We start from the raw sequence: 21,521 nt of genomic DNA on the forward strand, positions 1-21,521 counted from the left end.
ATTATGAATGAGGCTGCTTTCCTTGATTTGATCAAACAGGTAACTGAATAATTTTAGTCAGGTTTTTCTGTCTCCACTCTCTCAAGATAGAAAGCAGCTCCTCAGCTAGAGAAGAGAGCTGTAATTGTTGTTCTGGATTTTGGGTCACTTCTCTGATGTAGGACAGTTTAGACTTCTCGGGTTCACCTACATCCTATGCCCCTTTCATACTCAGGGTCATCTTGCTGTTCTACTGCACCCTTTAAATCCTACTTTCTAATCCAAGCCTAGAATTTTTGGACTAGATTTTTGATAATCTTATTTGAAGTAATCCAGCCCCTCTTTGTTACAGTGTCTTACTTTGTATGCCCTTTGACTTAAGTACGAAATCACAAAATTCCAGAATGGGTCAGGTTGGAAAGGGCCACAGTGCATCATCTGGACCAACCTTCCTGTTCAAGCAGGGTCATCCCAGAGCACATGGCACAGGATTGTGTCCAGATGGTTCCTGAATACCTCCAGTCAGTGAGACTGCACAACCTCTCTGCACAGTCTGTTCCAGTGCTTGGTCACCTGCACAGTGAAGTTGTTGCTCCTCATGTTCAGGTAGAACTTCCTGTGCATCGGTTTCTGCCCATCGCCTCTTGCCCTGTTTCCTGGCACCAGTGAGCAGAGCCCAGCTCCATCCTCTGACACCTCCCTTCAGACACTGACAGACATGGATGAGGCTCCCTCTCAGTCGTGTCTCCTCGAGGCTGCACAGGCACAGCCCCCTCAGCCTTTCCTCCTAAGAGAAATGCTCCAGTCCCTCACCCACCCTCAATGCCCTCTGCTGGACAATAATTACATAGTAATTTTTGCAAAATAACTACATTAACTGTGTGTCACACAGCAATTCCCAAGAAGCGGGAATTACTCAGGCCTCCTTTCACTCCCTCCGCTGGTAAACAAAGCTCACTGAGGGACCACGAGCTTATCAGGAGCCAGTGCTTAAGGCCGAGGTCAAATAAGACTCCTGGTGATGTCGTTTACTTATCCCTGGCTTCCTCCACAGCTGGAGTATTTTTTGTCCCCCCACAAGAGGGATTACAGTCGAGATCCCCCGAGGGCCCTCACACTCGCACCGACACCTACGCATGGGAACCCTGAAAACAGAGGCAGCCGCGGCTCCCTCGAAAAGGGGACCGGGCGGTCCCTCGGTGGAACCGCCACACGGCTCCTCCCTCTGTGGGCGGCCGCGGGCCGGGCTGAGCCGAGCGCGGGGCCGGGGCCGCCCGTCCCTCCCCCCGCGGAACTACAGCTCCCGGCGTGCCCCGCGCCGTTCCCATGGCCACGGGCAGCCGGGCCCGCGCCCCGCGCAGCGATGCCCAAGGCCAGGTACCGGGAGCCCTGCCCGGGCTGGAGACAGGGGATCGCTCCCACTGCCCTGGGGGAAGGGGCCGGCGGCCGGGGAGGACATCCTGGAGTGGGAAGGAGGGAGGGAAGGAAGGAGGGCTTAAAACGGGTCGTTCCGGCCTCTACCCCTAAAGCGTGCGGGGCCGAGGGTCCTTGTCCGGTTACTTCTGTAAGGGACCCCATGTGAACTGGGTGTGCAGCTCTCGCTGCCCGAGCAACAGCTTCCCGGCACACCGAGCGCAGTTCCGGAGCTCTCCTGAGCTCCCCGAGCCGTGCTCGCTGCCGGCGGCCGGGAGCTGCCGGCTCCAGAGGCTGCCAGCCTTCCGCAGGCTCCTGACACGCCACACAACCATTTAAAGGTGTCTTAGTACCGCAGTGGGCTGCCCGGGGAAGAGGTGGAGTGAACGTCCCTGGAGGTGTTTTAAGAAAAGCTTGGACGTGGCACTCGGTCTGGTGGTGTTCGGTCGCAGGTTGGACTACATGATCTCAGAAGTCTTTTCAAACTTAATTGATTGTGTGATTCTGTGATTAAATGTACTCCAAGCAAAGCCTCCTGCTGCACGGCTGGTACGTGCTCGGTATGTGCCACAATTGGCTGTTGGGGTTATTGAGGAATGTCACTTGAGCTGGTTTGAAGGACTTCGACAGAGAGCGGGTGATGTGAAATAATAGTAATCTACACCACAATAACCTTCATTTAAATGTTTTCAGGAATTACGGCCTAAGGTGTGTGTTTTCTCTAATTATTCTCTTCTTACTGTGTTTTCTTCCAACTAGTGATACTTTATGGGATCTTGCTATAGCTGAAGTGGAGAAGAGAGAAAATCCTGATAATGATGATGATGTCAAGCCAGGGGAAGTTTGGGAAAAATCAATACTATTTATGGGAAACAAAAACGGGGTAATCTAAATATCATACAATTCTAATCTTTTCAAACATAATTTGTGTTTCGTATTTTCCGATTCATTTTCAGGTTCACTTAATTTTTAAGACATAATATCTCATGGTCTCATTTTACAGAGGTCTAGTTGATCGCTAATACCTGTTTTAAGTACAGTTCCTATTGCTATATTTGTCATGTCTATTAGTTTATACTTATAATAATGGTAGCGTAACTTGATTCTGACTGAAAATTGGACTTAAGTTTCCACTATAAGGCTGCAAATAGTTACATGCATTTGCAGTTTTCTGGTACTTTATTATTGGAATGTTAAACGAATTTGATTTAGTGATACAACTTTATGCCTTAAAGACAGACTTCCTCTTTGTTTTTAATTTCCAGGGAAAGACCACTATCATATTGAGATGCCTTGAGAGGTATGTGTTAAATATTTTAAAGCAGTTTTCAGCTATAGATAAAAAAACAGTCATATTGTGTGATAATTCATAATACATGCATGCAGATGTGTTCTGTGACTGGTTGATCACTTAGGAATGAACTCATTTCCCTTCATTATAACCTTTCAGGTGACCCTTTCAGTCCTTCTCCAGTGTTAGCTGAAATGAGTCATTCCTTTGGGCTGGTGCTGCTGCTTCTCCTGTCTTCAGTAGCTGACACCTCCTGTCTAAAAGTGTCTTCTCTGTACTGGTCTCTCTAAGCCAAATTCTGAACTGACTAATAAATACAATCTAGTAACTGTAGAATTAACTTCCTTTCTTTAGAGGATCTTGACAAAATTCAGTTACTTTTCCTTTAGGGAAGAGTCTCCAAAGCCAACATTAGCCTTGGAATATACTTTTGGAAGACGGGCAAGGAGACACAATACAGTGAGTATAAAGTATAATTTACCTTATCTTTATATATATATACACACACACTTAAAAATAACATAAAGAAACTCTTTTGCAGCCTAAAGATGTAGCTCATTTTTGGGAACTAGGTGGTGGAACCTCATTAGTGGAACTCATTCGAATACCAATCACTAGCCACAACATAAGGTAAGTGTAAATATTACAATTCCAGAGTTAATTTGAGCTTTCCTTCAAACATTAGTAATCTCTAGACCTCTTGTTTTGTGGAAACCTCTTTCAAAGTCTAAGATGGAACATTTACAGGGTTTTGCCAAGAATCACTGTAATACCATGATGCTTTGCTTTAGTCTTCCTTTTCATGCTTCTCTCCTAAATAAACAAGTTCTAAGTAATCTGAACAAAACGTAGAGGAAGTAGGTTGGCCTTAAGTAGATGGAACACAAATACAGAAAGAGAGAACACATAATATCTTTATGCTCAGTGAAGAGCAGAAAACCAGACTTGGGACATACGAAAAATAAAATCTTGCTTCCTACTTCTGGTGCACACATAGATGCTCTTTCTGTAACAGATATTTTTACGGTGAAAAACAAGGTCAAAAATTGTGACAAAATTTCCTCTTAATGAAAAAGTAATTTCCTGGCAGAGAGATTATTTGAAAACAAAAGGAAACCAAAATTTTGATCAAATTAAGAGAATGTATCCATTCTTAATTATCCATTAAAGTAATGGATAGTATATGGAGAAGAAATGCATGAAAAGTTGCATGAAGAAATGACAAAGGTGGTAGGGGGTACTTCTCATGGTTATTTTGGTTAGGGAAGATGGGAGTTGAAGGGGGAGAAGAGGATCAAAAGATAAGTTTTATATTATGATGCATTGCTTTATTTCATTGGTATTGAGCTTTAACTTCTGAAGGGAAGAAAAAGGAGAGATATTGTGTTTATTGGGTACATTTGCTCCTGTTTTGACTACTGAGATAATGCCATTATTTGCTGAGAGACTAAGACAGAGGGAATAAAAACACTTATGGTATGTGAAGCTCTTTGTCTCTAAAACAGCTTAGGAGAGAAAAAATTAAGTATAATTTTTCAGCCCCAGACTAAATTAAATTAATTGAGCTCTATCTCCATCAGGATGTTCTTCCTTTTTTACTGATAAGGGATTTTTTGATGTGGAGAATCTTAAGATTATTTGCTGGGATAGCAATGTTCTATGAGAATAATTCACTTAATTTCACAAGGCAATATTTTAACATGCCAATAAAAATTCTACCATTTCAGCAAATATAAGTGCATTTTGTTGGTTTTCTCATCATTGTAGTCAACCAATTTGGTTATTTAAAAGTTCCATAAACTATATTCAGTTTCATCAAGAGACTTTTCACCAGATTTTTCTTCCCCCACAGCATTTTAAAATTAAATTGAACACTTAGTTTGCTTTGTAGCTGTTGTAATGCCACTCAGATCTGAAATCCCCTTTTTCAAGTCAGGCTAGAATGGGATAGAATGATGGCATTCATTCAGATTACTGCATTTGCAATGATCTTTACACATACACTTAAATACAGCTGGTGTTTTGGGAGGCAGGGTTTTAGAAAGAGAGGACTTCAGATGTAAAACATTTCTCATCAACAATCCACCTTTAAAAGTCTGGTAGTAGGTAAGGATGTCAAGAGTACTCTTTTATCTTTTAGAAGACTTTTCTCATTTTTTTCAAGGTTCCAACAAATTGTCACAGTCCATGACACAGAATATTGTCCTTAACCAGGTTTTCTTCCTTTCATACTAGAAAAGAATAATGAAAGTAGGGAGCTTTCCCAGGTATACAGGGAATAGCCATTGGCTAACATTGCTTGGTCTGGGGTTGTAGACTTATTAGATGGCAGGGATGCATAACACCAGAAATCCTCAGTCATACAGGAAGGAGATACAGGGCTGAGGATATTTCCATATTTTACTGTTTGAAGACAGTCCCCAAAAACAATGCTTGATTGAAAGTTGCCAAAATAATAGTTCTGAACAAGAGACAAGGGAAAGGTTTCTTGAGAGTGCAGAATATTCCTAAAGGCCATCTTGCTTTGCTGTCACATTTAATTCTGTCTAGGCAGTTAGATCTTCACATTTGCACTACAAGTGTGGTTTTGTATGAAAATGCTGACTGCCTTACGCGCTATATATGTGACCATATAATGCCTGTTTAATAGGTCATTTGCTGTAGTTCTGGTATTGGATCTATCCAAACCTAATGAACTCTGGACTACTATGGAGAGCCTTCTGCAGGTCACTAGGAGCCACGTGAACAAAATTTTAACCAAACTAGAAAAGACAAACCCTGAAGTAGCTGCTGAAATTAAACAGAGAATGTGGAACGATCTGCAGAGGGATCACCCTGTAAGTTACTTCTAATATTTTCTCCAGATGTCACAGGCCTTTATACAGTTAAAGATAATGCTTTTGAAAATCATAAACAACTCTTTTAGATTTTTATGCATGACTGAAAATCCATTTGATGTAGATGAACCTGTTCACTGGAAAATTATAGCAATTTAATAAAAATTCAATAAGAGCAGAAACAAGGAAAGAAGGTTTCTTATATCTTTTTGTTAGATATCTAATGTGATTGTTATGGCATGTTACACCAATCAAAAGAAATAGTTTTAGAGTAGCAGTTTGCTTTTTTTCCCCCTCATCTTTTTAAAATGAAGATGAAAACTAGAATGTACAAAAGTCATCTAGCAAGAGACTAGCTGAAGGTACAAATTTAAGCAAAGAATATAGTTATAACAGCCATCAACATGACTATATACTTTGCATTTATTTAAATGTCTATCACAAACTCAATGCCTTTTGATAATCTGACAACTAATTAAATTATAAAGTTTCAGAAATGTTAACATCAGTCCTTTAAACATAATTGCTAACTAAATCTCTGGAAAAGCTAAACTAGATTATGCACAATAGAAATGAAAAGTCATTGTGCATTAAACCTCTGCAAATGTTGTGTGTATATAATGCATAAATAAGTATTCAACAATTCAAAGACCTGGCATGTAAATCTAGTTACTGTAACTTCTATAAAATGCTTCAATACAACAAGTTCTTACAGAGCTCAGAAATTTAAAAGTAACTCAAAATATATGAGAAAGCAACATATGCAGCACTCCATAGATGTAGCATATGGGGTTTGATATTGGGATTATTTTGGTTTTTACTTTTAGAGAAGGCAATTCACAAAAAGATAACACCTACATCTACACCTGGCAATAAATTATGACCACAGTGTCTAGTTTCATATAAGTGTTTACAGAAAATTGCAAGCTTATTGCAATAAAGAAAAATAATAATGCTATTAATTGTTATGAAAACTTGGTATTCTTGCTCTGTAGGAAACACAATTATACCTTCTGAACTAAAATTTCTGCTACCTTCCATTATCAGACATCAATAATGCAAATAAAATATTATATTTCTGCTTGGTTCTCTTCTTATGTTCATCATTGTTCAAAGAAAAATTGTATAAATTTATTAAAAGAAAATGCTGTCTTTTATAGTCAAATCACAGTTTATGGAGATCTTTATGAGCCTTTTAATGGCTAAACATATTTTTATCATAAACAGGAATCAATGAAATACTTAAATTTCACCAGCCTGGCTAAAGAGTTATTTCTATGATGATAAAAACGTCAGTTGCAGACCTTGTTTAAAAAGGCTGGATGCATCTAAAGTCAAAAATAAATTCCCCAGTCAAAACATGAATAGGGTTCAATACGCTACTTTCAAGGTTTCTGATGTTATCCCAAATTTTCCTCTTAGTTATGAAATGAAAACTATTTTCTTAGTTTTATATTCTGTATACTAGTTTTTAAGTTGTGATAGTTTTGTTCAAAGCTTTTGCTTTGACAGTGTATGAGTGAAGCCATTATTTCTCCTCTCCAAGTAGATGATTTTCAGTATGTGCAGTTTCTGTCAACGTTCTGTCATTTAACCTGTCTGTGAAATCCCTGGGGTTAGAGGGAGCAGTTGGACCAACCTCTGCTACAACACATCTTTCTTGCACTGCTGCAGCCAAAGCAGCTTGAATAAACAATTGCTTGAACACGAGGGGATTATTTCATTTCATATGGACTACAGCAAACCCTTCCAGATCACTTGAAAAGTCTTGTAATTCACTTATTAAAATTTTTATCCCACATTAGCTATTTAGCACTTAAGTCTGCACTGTCAGACCTGTTTTCCTCCATTGATACTGATTCACATTTTCAAAACTGCTGGACAATGTTTCCTTTTTGTGCTGATATCAAAAATTTAAAATTCACATTAAATATTAAGTGTTTGGAAAACATGATGTGGGGAGGACAAATGTGTGACAGAAACAAAGAATTATTTTTCTTGAGATTTTGTCTGTATTCTTCTAGATTTTATCCAAGGAAGGTGAATATGTCAAAAATTCAGTTCTACTAATCCAGCCTGGGAGGTGTTCTGTGAATACCTGAGGTTTTTCCCTCTCTTCCTTTCCCATCTAATAATGTAATATAGAGTGTAAAAGCCCTTTTATGCCAGTAAGTCTTCTGACTGCTCAGAGGGATTATTTCCTCACCATTTAGGAAGAAAATGGGAAAATGGTAGAATATTATATGGATAGTGCAATAAAGTTGATTCCTCTACTTTAAGGTTTGGAAAACCTTGTCTTCTGTGAATTAATTTTAACCCTTTTCAGTTGCTTTAACAGTTGCAATGTTCTACAGTTTGTTTACAGAACTTAACTGTCCTATATCTTTCTAACAGGACTATGCATTAGTTGACCCTTTTCCAATACCCTTGGTGATAATTGGAAGCAAATATGATATTTTTCATGTAAGTAATACTTAAGTACATTTGGAATAATTGAATTATTCCCAGTAAATATTCTGTATACTAAAATTTCACGAATATAATAGTAATCTTTTGAACTTAAGTGTGGATCTACCGCAAAAAAAAAAAAATCTTTCCATCCAACAGCATTAAGGAAGGCCTACTGTCATTCCTTCACAAAACACCCCCAAACTTATGATTTTTTGAGATGTACTTAGAAAATGTTGAGACACTGCAGACCAAAAAGGGAAGCAAGAAAACACCATGTGGATGATTTCCTTTTATAATGAGAGAAATCTACGTGTTCCCTGTGACAGCAGCTGTAAGCTTGTGGCAGTGAAAGAGGGTTGTATCTCAAGTCAGCTGATCAGATTTTTTTGGTAGTTGTGGCAGCTTCAGTCTGTAAAAAGAAGTAAACTTCTTTTAAAGTGCTTCCTAAGTCGCCAGAGACAAGTGAGTAATTACACCTTTTATGGAGGGGAGGAAAGAAATGTCATAGTATCAAACATATGTTTGATTTTTAGCAGTCTTACTGGCAGCCTGTGCTTCTCTGGATGGTTACTCAGTGCACTTGATACCTGGCTGACTCTCTGAGTTACTGAATTCTTCATTAATAAAGGGACTTGCCTTCTCTCATACCAAAGCTTTATGCTGAGCCATGACCTCCTTAAATGACTCTCATGTAATAAGGACAAAATGCCAACATGAATTCTTTGGGGGTCTATGGTTGCCTTCTGCAGGTGTCACTGAGACCAAGTTTTCATCCATTTTATCCAGGGAAAGCCATCTGTATGATCTTAGATTAAAAATACATTGATGAAAAGGTATTTTGATGCACCTTTCAAATTTTGCAGGTATTACAATTTAGACAGTGTATACCCAAAGATTTACTTAAATATTTTCACAAAAAGAAAAAAAATCCTTATTCTTCTGGTAGGCTGCATTTCTACTGGAAAAAAAATTCAAACAATATCAGACAAATAAAATGAAAATTAAATGTACATTCTCAATTTAAATCTTTTCCTGGACTAACATATTGCCTGAATTGGGCTCCATCTGTAAAAAAGAAACAAAGAGAAATTGTGACATTTCTTTTCAGAGTAGGCTGTTACTGATTCTGTCTTAAGATGTAATTATGCTGACAGCTGAAAGCCTTATATATGGTAGCTTAAGTGCATTGCAGTTTATATAAAAAAAGAAAAGTTCTAACTGTAGTACTTTTGGTTTTGTTTCTTATATCTGTGTTTCACTATCAACTTTTTCAGGAGTTAGACTCTGAAATGAGAAAAATAATAAGCAAGACACTTCGATTTGTTTCACATTATTATGGAGCATCATTAGTGGTGTGTATATTCACTTTCTATTTAAGGATAGAGAAGATAAACAATATCTCTGTTAGAAAACAATATTTTTTTTTAAAATAGTACAGTAAAATTCCTAGAGAAAATGGGATTTCATTGGTTTAACAGTAACTTTCTTCATGGGGCTACATCTGTTGAAGAAGTCACTCTACTGGCAGGGCATGAATGGATGGACATGCCTTGTGAACAAACAAACTACACAATTCCCAGTGTCAGCAAAAACAAAATGAAAATAGTTACCTGTTAGCCAGCATAGTTCCTGCATTAAGTTTACTGTATCTTGGGCAATTTTTTTTTTTGGTACAAAAAGGGAAAATGGGAAAAAGTGATTGCCTTAGATTGAATTAAAGAACTGGCCCTTTTGGTAGAAGCATGAACTTACATCAAGTGACTCAGGGGCTCCTTTTCACAGTAGTTTATGTATACCAGATTACTACACTTAGGGTGTTGAAGAAGGAAAGGAGCTTCCTTACAGAATTGGGTAGAAAGATGCCAACATGAGGACAATTAAGTATTTATTCTAGTTTTTCAGGTCATCCTGAAACAGTCCAAAAACACTGCCCCTTAGGCTCACTGTGCATCAGAAGATGGGTCTAATTGTATCAACCATTATTCATGTAATAAATAATATTAATATTAGCTTAGTGATTATCAAAACAACTTATGTGTACTTTGAATACTTATAATCCCAGCATGTCCTTTTTCATCCATGTAAAGCTATTTCACTTTGACACATGAATTTGTCTTTTGTTAACTGAGAGTACAACGGCCTTGGTTGGGGTTTTTTTTAGTATTTAAGCATTATTGTAATTAAAAATTACAACTAGAATATAAAACTCTTTGTCTGCTAAATCCTCATTGTCATTGAAATGAGAGGGAGAAACTTAATTTCCCACAGCAGGGATCTGACTTCTTTTTCAAAGGCATGAATCTATTAGGATACAAAAACCCTTAGACAGGAAGAAGCATGTTGTTTGAGAATATATTCTGAGAACTGCTTTCTGATAAATCTGTATTGTTTTGCCATTTTTAAGCTGGTTTTATTACAATTATATTGTTATTTATTACATTTCTAAATGTTTGTGGTATTCTGATTATTTTTTAAGGTAATTTAAAATCTTAACTCATTAGTTTTAGGAAAAAAAATTGCGTCTTGCACATATTTCAAAAGTTTTGAATCAGTTTTATGCTACTTTTTAACCTTTCTTGACCTATATATTCAGTAAAAATACATTTATGTTTTTGAAAGGGAATGTGAGATTTAATTCTAGTCAATTCAGTGAACATATACCAAATTTATTTGGGTCAGGTATTAATTAGCAAGGCTCTATCCTCTTTGTAGATGGCAAAATGCAATGTATCTGTGATGGAAGTTCATAATATATATTATGTTTTCTGATTCATTTAGTTTACCAGTAGATCTGAGGCTCTCCTGCTGAAAGCCCGTGCTCTTATTAATCATTTGGCATTTGGCTATGATAAAAGGTAACATTATTGTTAACTATTAAATGTCTTGCTCAGAGCCTAAAATTATTTAATAAAAATATTTTAATAATGAAAACTTTTTTTTTTTTTCCTTAAATATTATCTCTGAAAGATTTTTGTTCATGGACTTGGACTCCAGTGACTCAACTGCCTATCTCTGCTAAGGACAGTGATAACTCCTGAGTTATCACTGAGTTGAGTGATAACTCAAACTGATGAATGAAAAACGTGAATGGAATTGAGTACTATTTTATTTACGTGTATTTATATGCAAACTCCAGTAAGACTTTAGTCTTGGCTACAATAATATTGATTTTTGTTGATTGTTAATTGCTCACTTGATAAATTTTCTTTTTTCTGTTTAGCAAGTCTGTATCAGTGGATCCCAGCAAACCTCTCTTTATACCAGCAGGCCTGGATTCCATGAGCCAGATAGGTTAGAATATTTCTTGTTCATTGTTGCTTAATTATTTTGAAAACAAGAAAAACATTTTAAGCAAATAGATAAATTAGAGCACATCAGTATCAGTTTTAACAGATTATTAAAGGAAATAGCTTATAGATTTTAGAATTATGGTTATATATAATTTATCAGTATATTACTGAGAATTATTTGTGCAGGTTTGTTAGGTAGTTTAATAAAGTCTCTGGACTATGTAAAACAGTAAAGTACCAATAAGCTTAGACCTGAAAGAAAACAAAATATACAAAACCTCTCAGCGCATTTCATGGTAGGAGATCAATTTTTTTTCAAACTTTTTGCAGCTTGTCAGTGTAGAAAGTAAAATACTAAATTAGATGGATCATTATGCAAAATTACTCTGTGATTTATGTTGTTATGACAACAACTTGTCTTACGTGTGCTGTGATCCCCAGGACCACCACCTGCCTCTGACAGTGATCTTGGAAAGATGCGTGCCAACACGCCTCTGGAACTATGGAAAAAAGTATTTGAGAAAACATTTCCTCCCAAGGTAGGGATATACATGCCATGCACACAGCTGCTTTTCTCACAGAATAGCAGCAATATCCCTGCTCCTTTTTGTTTCAAGTCCACTGTCTGGAATTGCAGTGTCACTTAGCAGTTCCCTTTAATACATTTTTTAAATATAAAGACTTGTATGTAGTAGTTCTTCTACATCTTCAGTTGCCTTCCTACATTTAGAAATTATGAAAGATGCTGTTCTCAGTATAAAATGCCCCAACATGATAAAGACTAAACTTTTCAGAGGCTACACAGAAATGTTATTTTTCATGTTAGTTTTCCTCATAGCCTTTAAAAACACAATAAGCAAATGTTTGCCCCGGCACTCACCCCTTCAAGTACCCTCTGAACTCCCCCTGAAACAGCTGGAGAAATTAATACACTTCTTATCTTGCAAGCTCCATCGCTGTTCATATGTCTATCAGTCTAATTAAAGATTTAAACATTTGCCAAATAGATTCACAGTCTCCTGTTTTGGTTCCACAGCAGGCTTTAACCTTTGAAGCTATTTTTATGCATTGTAAACTTCTTTCTCCATTGCCTCACTTAAGAAGTAGAATTCTGCTTTATTTTATTCCACCACTGGTATTATTGCCTTCTTGCTACTTCCATTTGATATGATTAAGGAGAAATGTGCAGGACAATATTTAAAAAAACCCTCCTCATTTGATAGTTTTTCTTACTATTAGTGTTTTTGCTTCTTTGGAATTTAAGTTTTATTTCGTTCAAGGCTAGGAAATGAAAAATCAGATATTTGGCACAGGTAGCAACCAGTTTCTCAGCTATTTCTCAGCTTCTGATAACCAGAACTGAATTCTGGTCATGAGTATTAAATGGTTTAGTAGGGACAACCTCAACTGTGCCCTAACATCATGGACCAGAAACGGTATTTTCATTTTGATACTCAAGAATAATAACCAGCCACCAGATAAGAATATTTTATGTCCTTTAGAATCTAGCTGCACTGTTACTTTTTCTTCATTTTACTAATAGAACAGCTTTTTTTTTTTTTTAACTACTCTGTGTCCTGTAGCACAAAATTATTCCATAAATGCAAGCTTTTAATATATTTTTATTAAAAACAAATACTTTCACTTCTGTAGTGTGGCTTTTTCTTATTAAAATAATAAAAATTCCATCATTTGGGGTTTTGTCTTTTCTCCTTTTAGAGTTTCTGTGATTTACAAGATACCAAGGACCCTGCACAGGATAATCAGTACACTGAGTATGAAGTTGATGTCATGAGAGCTCAGAAAAACCAGGTGTGTGGTAATTCTCCAAATGCTGTTCACTGTCAGGTATTCCAGAATCACCAATACTGTTGAACTAATAGCATATACTCATACCTCCCCTTTTTGCCCCTAAATAATTTCAGCCTTAGATTCCAGTTTAGTAGTTAGTAGTGAGGTTTTTTTCCTGCTGTAAAGATACTAAGCCAGTAGACCATTGTTAGATCTCAAAGTTTTGGCTCTGAATTTCTTTAGAAATTAATAATTCAAATTTTCCCTCAAACTATTCTCTAGCATAAACTCACTAAAATAAACTTCAAAGCTTTCTTGACAATCATTTCCTCATTTCTTCACCCTGTACTCTCATCTGAATGTGGACTAACACAAAGTGTAGGAAGCAGTATCAAGGTCTGTGGTGGGGACTATTCTTTCTCCTTCAAAACTTATTTAAACTGGAAAAATACTGAGATGATAACATTTCTACCTTGAATTTGCAGGTTACAGACATTTTATCTTAAACAGAGTGAATGGAATTATTCCACAGTGATAATAATGTGGCTTAACCCCTGAATTCCAGAAAAGGCTTTTAGTGGGAAAAGGGTCTTCTATTTTTTCTTATTAATTTTGAAGAGTTTCTGTCTTTCTCTAAATTAGTGGGGAATTAATTTTATGGAAAAATTCTGTGGCAAACAAGATGAAGGTTAAAGGATTGCCTTACAGCTATCAGTATATAACATCAGCTGAGTAGCAGTACTGTATATAACAGTTTTCATCAGTATCATAGGTATGGGTCTGTTAAAATCAAAGCAAGATTTATCCAAAGAATAAAGAAATTTCAGAAATCCCCTGCAGCCTTTGAACTTGCACATTACCTGCAATATCTTGTTAATGTAGATATCAGTTCTGAATTTCTGTCACATCAAGAGCAGTCTTAGAAATCACTAAAATTTGTAAGCACGCTGCTTTTGGAATTTATAATACATACTCAGAATAGCTCCATATCTCAAAATAACTATATAGTGTACTAGGTTTGTTATTTTTACATAATAATACATTGCAAAAGCAGATACTGGTATGTATTGATTAAATCATACAGGAAATTATTAATTTTCTGTTTTTAAACAAAAGAGACAGACTTTTAGAATCCTAATCTGTTCAAGGGCATTGCAAACTTTTATAGCTTCTTTTTGTTGGACTACTACAAGTAATTTGATCATTACAGAGAAAATTACTTTCGTTATCTGCAGTTATTTCCTAAGTTTTTATCACAGAGTTTAATTTTTACAAGATTATTTGCACATTATTAAAATGTTTTATATCAGGAATTTGAAATGCACCAAGCTAGAAATATACATCTAAAAGAAAAGCACTCCCTAGTTGCAGTGTTCTTCTGTTTTCCAGTTCAATGGGAAGCAGCATAAAAATCATATTTTTAAAGCAACTTTTTAAATTCATCATGTGTCTGACATTCTTTATAGAGTCCCATGGCATCTGTTGTGTATGAGGACCAGTATAATAAGATGGTCAATATGCAACGTGTTGCTGATGAAATCATGGGACCTAATGCAAAATTAAAATTATCATGTGATGGCAGGGAATGTTTTCGTGTTATCATTTTTCTCGGTTACTTTCGGTTAATTAATGTTACTTTGGACTCCAGGTGATAGCCTATTTGCTTTTTTATCTCAAAGATAAGCTTTAAAAGAAAAAAAAGCACAAAACCAGCAAGGAAAGCAAAAAACAGCCTGTCATCACTGCATCTGATAGAAGAACCAGCAATACCTGACTGAGTCAGTCTTGGTCAGGACTGTTCAATAATACTGCAATATAGAGATAACTGTGGCAATACAAAGTTTAAATAAATCATTTCCAACTTTGTAATTTTGATTGAAGGATTTGCCTGCATTCTAGCAGAGTAAAAGATTGAATTTTAATTCATGAGTATAAAATAAACAGTTAAAAAACTCAAGACAGTCCCTGGCTGACTCCAAGATACTGTTAGCATTTATCTGAGATGCTGTTTGTCTGTAGAAGTTTAGAGTTCAGGTCATCAGCATTCTGACATAACTGTTTTCTTTTAGACCAGATTATTTTGCCTCTTTAATATTTTCAGAGTTAACTATGAGATGTATTACTTTCTTTCTAAACATTTTTGCTCTGGAAAGCTCTCTTAGGCTGTCTTTTCCTCACTGTGCCTTTCTTCAAGATGGAGCACATCTCTTTCTCAACTATGTCTTTTCAGAATTCTTTTCCTAGTTCTTGCCCCACAGACATACATAGCACAGATTTATATCAAATAGTGCTGTTGGAATTATTTACTGCTTTCCATTCCCTGTAGTTAAGCTACTCTCTCTCTGAGAGACAATACAGCACCAGGGACTCCTTTGAAATTCATATTTCTAATGTAATTCTTAACTAGCAGATTTTCTCCAGGAATTACTGGAATTTCGGGGTTTTTTTGCAGGGCTTTCAAGATTCAAAAAAATAGTCATTCTGCATAGCTATTAGGCCTTAAATGTCTAGGTTTCGTTTAGTTCTTCATACATAAACCACATGGAAATCTTGTCATCCTCTATCCATTCCCTGTTAGCTTTTTGTCTTTTGATGCTTTCAGGTCACCTTAATTTGGTTTTTGGTACACACATAACTTGAATAAGAATGAAATATTTTAAAATATGATTTCTGATTAGAGGTACATATATACATCTGCATCTGTGAGCACCTATGCAGAGCATGGAAGTCTTGTTCCTTAACTCCTTCTAAATATTTGTGGCTGTAAGAGTCTGGCACATAGGAATGTCTCTTCTCTTTCCTTTAGAAATGCTCTCTGCCACAGATGCAAGTACTCTAAGGTGTCTTTTTGAAGGTTTTTCTTTATTTCCTGTTATGCCTTTACTGCTAATACCCAAAATAGGTGCTTGGACCTTTTGATCTGGACATTTGACTGCAGCTTCATTCATTGATGCAACAGATAAAGCTCAACCTTGAGCTCAAAGAACCAGAGCACCTCCTATTCAGTTGATTCAGAAGTCATGCAGAGCCAAAGTTCACACTGACTCCTATTACACAGCGCTATTACTTCAGGGGTTGGTGCCAGTTCTTGCTGAAGACTCATGCCATGAAGTAAAGCCAAAAAAGCAGATGCCTGGTGCCATTTGGTGTCAGCTAACAAGTCATGGAAGCAGATCTTAACAGACAGAGGGGTAACTGTTAAGACTTTAAAAAGTCATAAACACAAGAAGATACTATATCTCACAAGGAAGAATAGTTGCATTTCCCTTTAGATTGCAGCAACCTAGTCAACCATGGCACTCAAAACCAAGTATCATTTCCGTGTCAGATCTGCAGCTGACACGGGGACTGTTGGCCAACAGACCAAGAGCCATAGTTTTTCAGCATACTTAGCTGATGTGAACATACTGCTGAATTTCAGGAGACCATTTCAGTCTCATTCCACAACACAGAAGATTTCATGCTGTGCCATGAACTGTTGGTAGTACCAGTGTTACTGGGCAGAGAAATATAACAGGCCCCTACCTTAACCTGCATTACAGAGCAGTACCACCTTTCATTTTCTCCACAGGAGGACATGTGCTAATCTTCATAAAAGAAAAAGTTATATAGGATATTTACTCAGCTGCCAAGAACAAGCGTTCTTGTTTTCACATTAAGGCATATCCAAATGGATAAAAAAAAGATTTAATTTTAAAACCAAATTAAAAACCATTATTAGAGCACATTATTAGCACTGTTACTAAATTTTCTACTAAAGTTTGTGTGCTTAAGACTTTTAATTAATGTTTCAGTACTTGGATCCTTTCACCATGTTCCAGATTGAGGGCACTTCCAGTAAGAAACTGCATGAAAAGGAAAGTTGAAGCCATATCAGTCACTCAGAACAGAGGAAATACAACAATTAAGGCTTTTCCTACAATCTTAATTTTTCCTTCTTGTTTGTAGACATTGTAGTATTGTCTTTAATTACATGATCATATACCATTTTGCTGATGTCTCAATTCAATTGCTCAGTGTTTCTTTTTATTATCCTTATTCTTTATGTACCTTATTTTTCAACCTGCCATTCAGACACTTCAATGAACACAAAAGTATTAATTTTTTTTCTCTGAGAGTGTGTGGTAATGTTATCTTATCTGAGTGCCTCACAAACATCAGTTAAGTCTTTCTTCCAAATCCCTTTATGAGATTAGGTGTGATCTTCCCCATTTGACAGATGAAGAATTTCAAGAAACACAGAACTACAGAAGCATTAAGGTTTAAAAAAAAAAAAATGAAGCCCACTTTATGCCGATGTTGAGACATCCATGATAAGCTGCTAGCACTAATTACATTTAAAGCACTCAGAGCGCATTGAAGGCACATTTAAATTGCAATTATTTTTTCTTTGTATATCTCTGCCCCCTACACTTGCACCCACAAAACAAGTATAGCATAATGCTAGCATGAAGATTTTGGTGTACTTTGAGATATATTCTTTTGTAGGATCTTCTTTCACTTTGGAGAGATGATCTCTTAGCTGACTGTATCATCTGTCTATTCTACAATTCTGCTCATGTTTGCAATGTAGAACCTAATGAGCAGAAAGGGGCCCTTTTCCAAGAGGGTCTCTGAAGTGATCCTTATGCAGTGTTTTAAAGAACTTTGCACTTCATTTATGACTTATGGGGATGTATTTTACTTTCTATTTTGCATAGAAATTAGGTAAGTGTACTTTGCTGACAACATTTTTCCCCCTGAATCACTGATATTTGTTAAAAGATTATTATTTTTTTCTAAATATCCTCCCATTTAATCTTTTTTTTCTTTTTCATTTCTCATTGTTTAAATGTTAGCCTTACCTAGATATATGTCCGAAATAAATACTTTTAATTTTGTTCTGTACTTCTGTATGTAGTGGAGTAGCTATACAGCTCTAATATACGCTGCGATTTGACATTTTGCATGTGTGTATTGTTTTGAATTGCCTTTACAGTGAATTGCCTTCTAGGCTAGCTAAACTTACAGCAAAATTAATTCTGCTAAATTATCTGCCTCTTTCTTGAAGGAGTTTAGTCAGATGATAAATCTGCAAGGGTAATTATTTAGCCAACACCTGTAGACATGACCGCTAGACGGTATTGTCATTACCTGGCTATGTAATTTTACCCCTTCCTGAAGCCTTTGAGAAAGTTTTTTAATGAAATTACTTAGCATAACACAGGTTCTATGTGCTCCTTAAAATACCACAGTATTCTTTCTGTTCCTAACTGTTGGCAAGTTTCCAACAGTTCATTATGTTCCAAGATCATAATTACTTTATATTAATAATGAGGAAGTGAAAATACTGAATAAAGACCAGCGTAGAGATAGAACAGTTCAATAGTACTGGAGTTGTAGCTAATAATGCAACTTTCTGGCTTTAGCCTAGACAAAATATGTTCTGTGTCAGTCACCCATGGAGTTACTTAACCCTATCACCAGACTCCTACAAGTATCAAGAACAATTGCACTAACTAAAAATCTTCTCTCTGCTCATACAGCTGGGGTGTTTTCTGAAAACTCTGCACCTCTGACAAAGCTGCTGAAGTTACTTCCTGAGAGAAAATTCCATCTATTATTTCCATACAATCTTAAAATGATGATTGCTTTATTGTTCTGCCCTTTAATTTCTTCTTCTTCCCTCTGCGCTCTGGACTGATAGTTAATACTTCTGTTAAAATCACCAGGTGTGAATTTTGTTATTTTTGTCATGCTGATACTTGTATGCCTACAGCAAAACCTCTCTTACTCTCTGAAGTCCATTCCATTAAAATCAAGATAAGAATTGTAAAACACAGCCACTTTTGAAGGTCTTTGCTACATTTATCCTAAGCACTTGTTTATGTCCGCCTCTTTCCTGATATAAGTAAGATATGGTGAGTTTTTTATCCTGAAAGCAGTACAGGGTTAGGTCTAAGAGTACTTCATTGCAGCATCATCTTCCTGTAAATTTGCTGGAAATCTTACTCTGAAATAAATGAAAAGCCGTCGTAATGCTTCCTAAATTATTATTTTTTGCTGAAAACAAATCTTTAGAAATTACTCCTGATAGTACACACCTCTACATAAAATTTGGCGGAGGAAAGTGTTTGTAATGGTGCTAGAACATTCTATTATAGGCTTCAGTGATCCCAGTTGACTGAGATGAGGTAATTTGTGTACCTTGCTAGCACTCTACTGATCCAAAATACAGCAAAATGTAGCTCCCTACATGACAGCAAATGTGTCAAAATTCATAGCACTTTTAGGATAATTTTGTTAAATATAAAAATATAGAACATTTTTTCTACAGTGAAAAGTGTTTGTACATACCTACATTTGCAAATAAATATGTGAAGTTTCTGGAGACTTTGAGTAATGAGAAAATTAGCTTAATATGTATTTATGTTTCTTTTTTAGGAACTTGAACAATACAAAAGAAATGCCTCTAAATCCTGGAAAGAAATGGATTTTGACTCTGACTGATGAACTGTTCTGTCTTAAGTATAACACCCCTTACAAAATTACTTTTATCATTTTTACATTACATTATAAATTTCATCTGAAGAAGTTGAAAATATGTAATACCAAGCTATGAAGTTAGTATTTATTAAGCATCCCTGTTTTTATTTTTCATAAAAGGAGCTGTTTATTCACTCAGACCAAATTTGTTTATCTTGGCACTGGCAAAGAGGTTTAAAAATTGGGGAGAAAAGAATTCTAGATTGCTCTCAGATGGGTTTGTATATGAAGACTAGCATTAGTCAGTTCTACTTATTTTATAACACATTATTTGATTTACTTTTGAATACTTCTACCCTAAGCATATATTTAAGTATAAACAAGTTTTCATACCCAAAATATGAAATTGCATAGTGTTTTAGGCATCTTTTTGTAGTTCAAAATCAAAGCTTAAGAAATAGTTGCATAATTGTTTGATATATTTGAATAAATAAATAAAACAGGCAGAATAAAGTGGAGTTAAAACCATTTTTGACATGAATTCAAAAGTGTGCTTTCTCTCTATCACAGAACCATAGTTTAATATAGGACTTATTTCTTGCAATGTATAATGTCACACAGAGTTTAGAAGATGGATATTTCTGTCACATATTCAAATTATAGGAAGTCAGTCTAATTAATTTGACAGATACTGAGAATATTATTGATTCACATTCAGCCTAAACTAGGAATGGTTTTTTGTCCATGCACACCTCACTAGTGTGAGATGCAGTGAGTGTTCTGAGAATACACAAAATAATCCAGATTGAAGCCAGAGGTGTCTCCTGAGAGCTCAGACTTGTCAGAGAGTGAATGTCTGCATAGTCACATAGCAAACCAGATCAACCCTACATGCTCATAAAAATGGGAGACATACTAATCTGGTATCTTGCCAGCTATTTAGAGCTGTTTGTTATTTTTAACATATTTGTTCACCAGATGTTTTTCCGATAACATATCTCAGAATATTTTACATAAAGATATGAGAAAAATAACTTAAGTGGAAATCCTGTGTTACCTTGAGGATTGGATTTAAAGTCCTTTGTTATGAACTGCCTCATCTCAAAACTATTATATAAAACCAGTTATATAATTACAGAATTTTAAGATACAAATATACTTACCTCCTTGGAGAAATCTATCGCTGCAAAAACTAATTTCTTCACAGAACATGAAAATAAGAGACAAAATTTAGAAATTCTGTGTCTGTTACGTTTTCAGTTTTGAAAGGCCCATGAGAGTAATTTCCAAGATGAAAATGACATTGCTTCTGACAAACAACTTCTATACTTTTTCCCTAGTTAAATTGACATTTTATTAAATAAAACCAAAACATTATTAAACAAACATTTTTTTTTCCTAGTAATTCATAAACTGCTTCCAAAACAAGATTCAAACTTGACAGTGAGAAGAAATAATTGATATAAATAACCTGTCTTTACTGATTTACCATCATTTACAAGGCAAAAACAAGTTGGGTAACTTTGATTTCTGATACTTCTTCAAGATCCTGTACTCATCAGTTGTATAGCGTGTATAAGATTAAAGTGGAGTGATTTCTAGATTCTGTCTTTACACGTATTTGGTTGTTTCCTTTCTACAGATTCTTCAAATGATATCAAAACAAGGCATAAGACCAAAAATACAGTTCTAGAAATGAGATTTACTAGCAGTGGGACCCCTCTGCTTATTAGTAGTGGTTAAAAAACAAAATAGTGGGGAAAAAAAATAGAGCACCATAGCTACATTGTAAAAAATTGTCAGCAATAGCTGACTAAATTAAATCAGAAAGCCCTTTAAGACATGAAATACTGTTGATTATGGCTGATCTGGAAATCAGCCAGAGAAGAGGGGTGGGGAATACCAAAATCAAGACTCATTCACACTCCTAAGAGAACACTGGTTTTCAAGATGAAACCAAACATGACAAGATGAATGTGCTTTTATATGTGTAATCATTTAAAT

The 21,521-nt window shown here is 35.9% G+C and overlaps 1 protein-coding gene across 3 annotated transcripts; it reads left to right on the top strand.

The window, feature by feature from the left end:
• The first annotated feature begins 1,225 nt into the window (after window positions 1-1,225).
• DYNC2LI1 (dynein cytoplasmic 2 light intermediate chain 1) lies at window positions 1,226-21,521 on the top strand. 3 transcript variants are annotated; one of them, XM_005523382.3, is made up of 13 exons: window positions 1,226-1,356; window positions 2,152-2,275; window positions 2,658-2,692; window positions 3,073-3,142; window positions 3,225-3,313; window positions 5,334-5,520; window positions 7,915-7,983; window positions 9,246-9,323; window positions 10,750-10,826; window positions 11,192-11,262; window positions 11,703-11,800; window positions 12,981-13,073; window positions 19,476-21,517. In XM_005523382.3, exons 1-13 carry the CDS (start codon window positions 1,343-1,345, stop codon window positions 19,539-19,541), a joined length of 1,071 nt encoding a protein of 356 aa, XP_005523439.1. In that variant the 5' UTR covers window positions 1,226-1,342; the 3' UTR covers window positions 19,542-21,517. The 3 variants fall into 3 exon arrangements, with proteins under 3 accessions (XP_005523439.1, XP_014108307.1, XP_087909829.1); XM_088053703.1 differs by lacking the exon at window positions 1,226-1,356 and adding an exon at window positions 1,629-1,952 and having other exon boundaries at window positions 19,476-21,514; XM_014252832.2 differs by lacking the exon at window positions 9,246-9,323 and having other exon boundaries at window positions 19,476-21,521.

This window comes from Pseudopodoces humilis, chromosome 3, assembly GCF_049639895.1.
Source record: "Pseudopodoces humilis isolate 2021_Gansu_Grassland_sample_001 chromosome 3, ASM4963989v1, whole genome shotgun sequence".
Classification (NCBI taxonomy): domain Eukaryota; kingdom Metazoa; phylum Chordata; class Aves; order Passeriformes; family Paridae; genus Pseudopodoces; species Pseudopodoces humilis.

Excerpts from the sequence above, each read along its gene's own strand:
- DYNC2LI1 (XM_005523382.3), top strand. Across the intron at positions 5,521-7,914 it reads ATCTGCAGAGGGATCACCCT|GACTATGCATTAGTTGACCC; the intron begins GTAAGTTACTTC and ends TCTTTCTAACAG. Across the intron at positions 11,263-11,702 it reads GGATTCCATGAGCCAGATAG|GACCACCACCTGCCTCTGAC; the intron begins GTTAGAATATTT and ends TGTGATCCCCAG.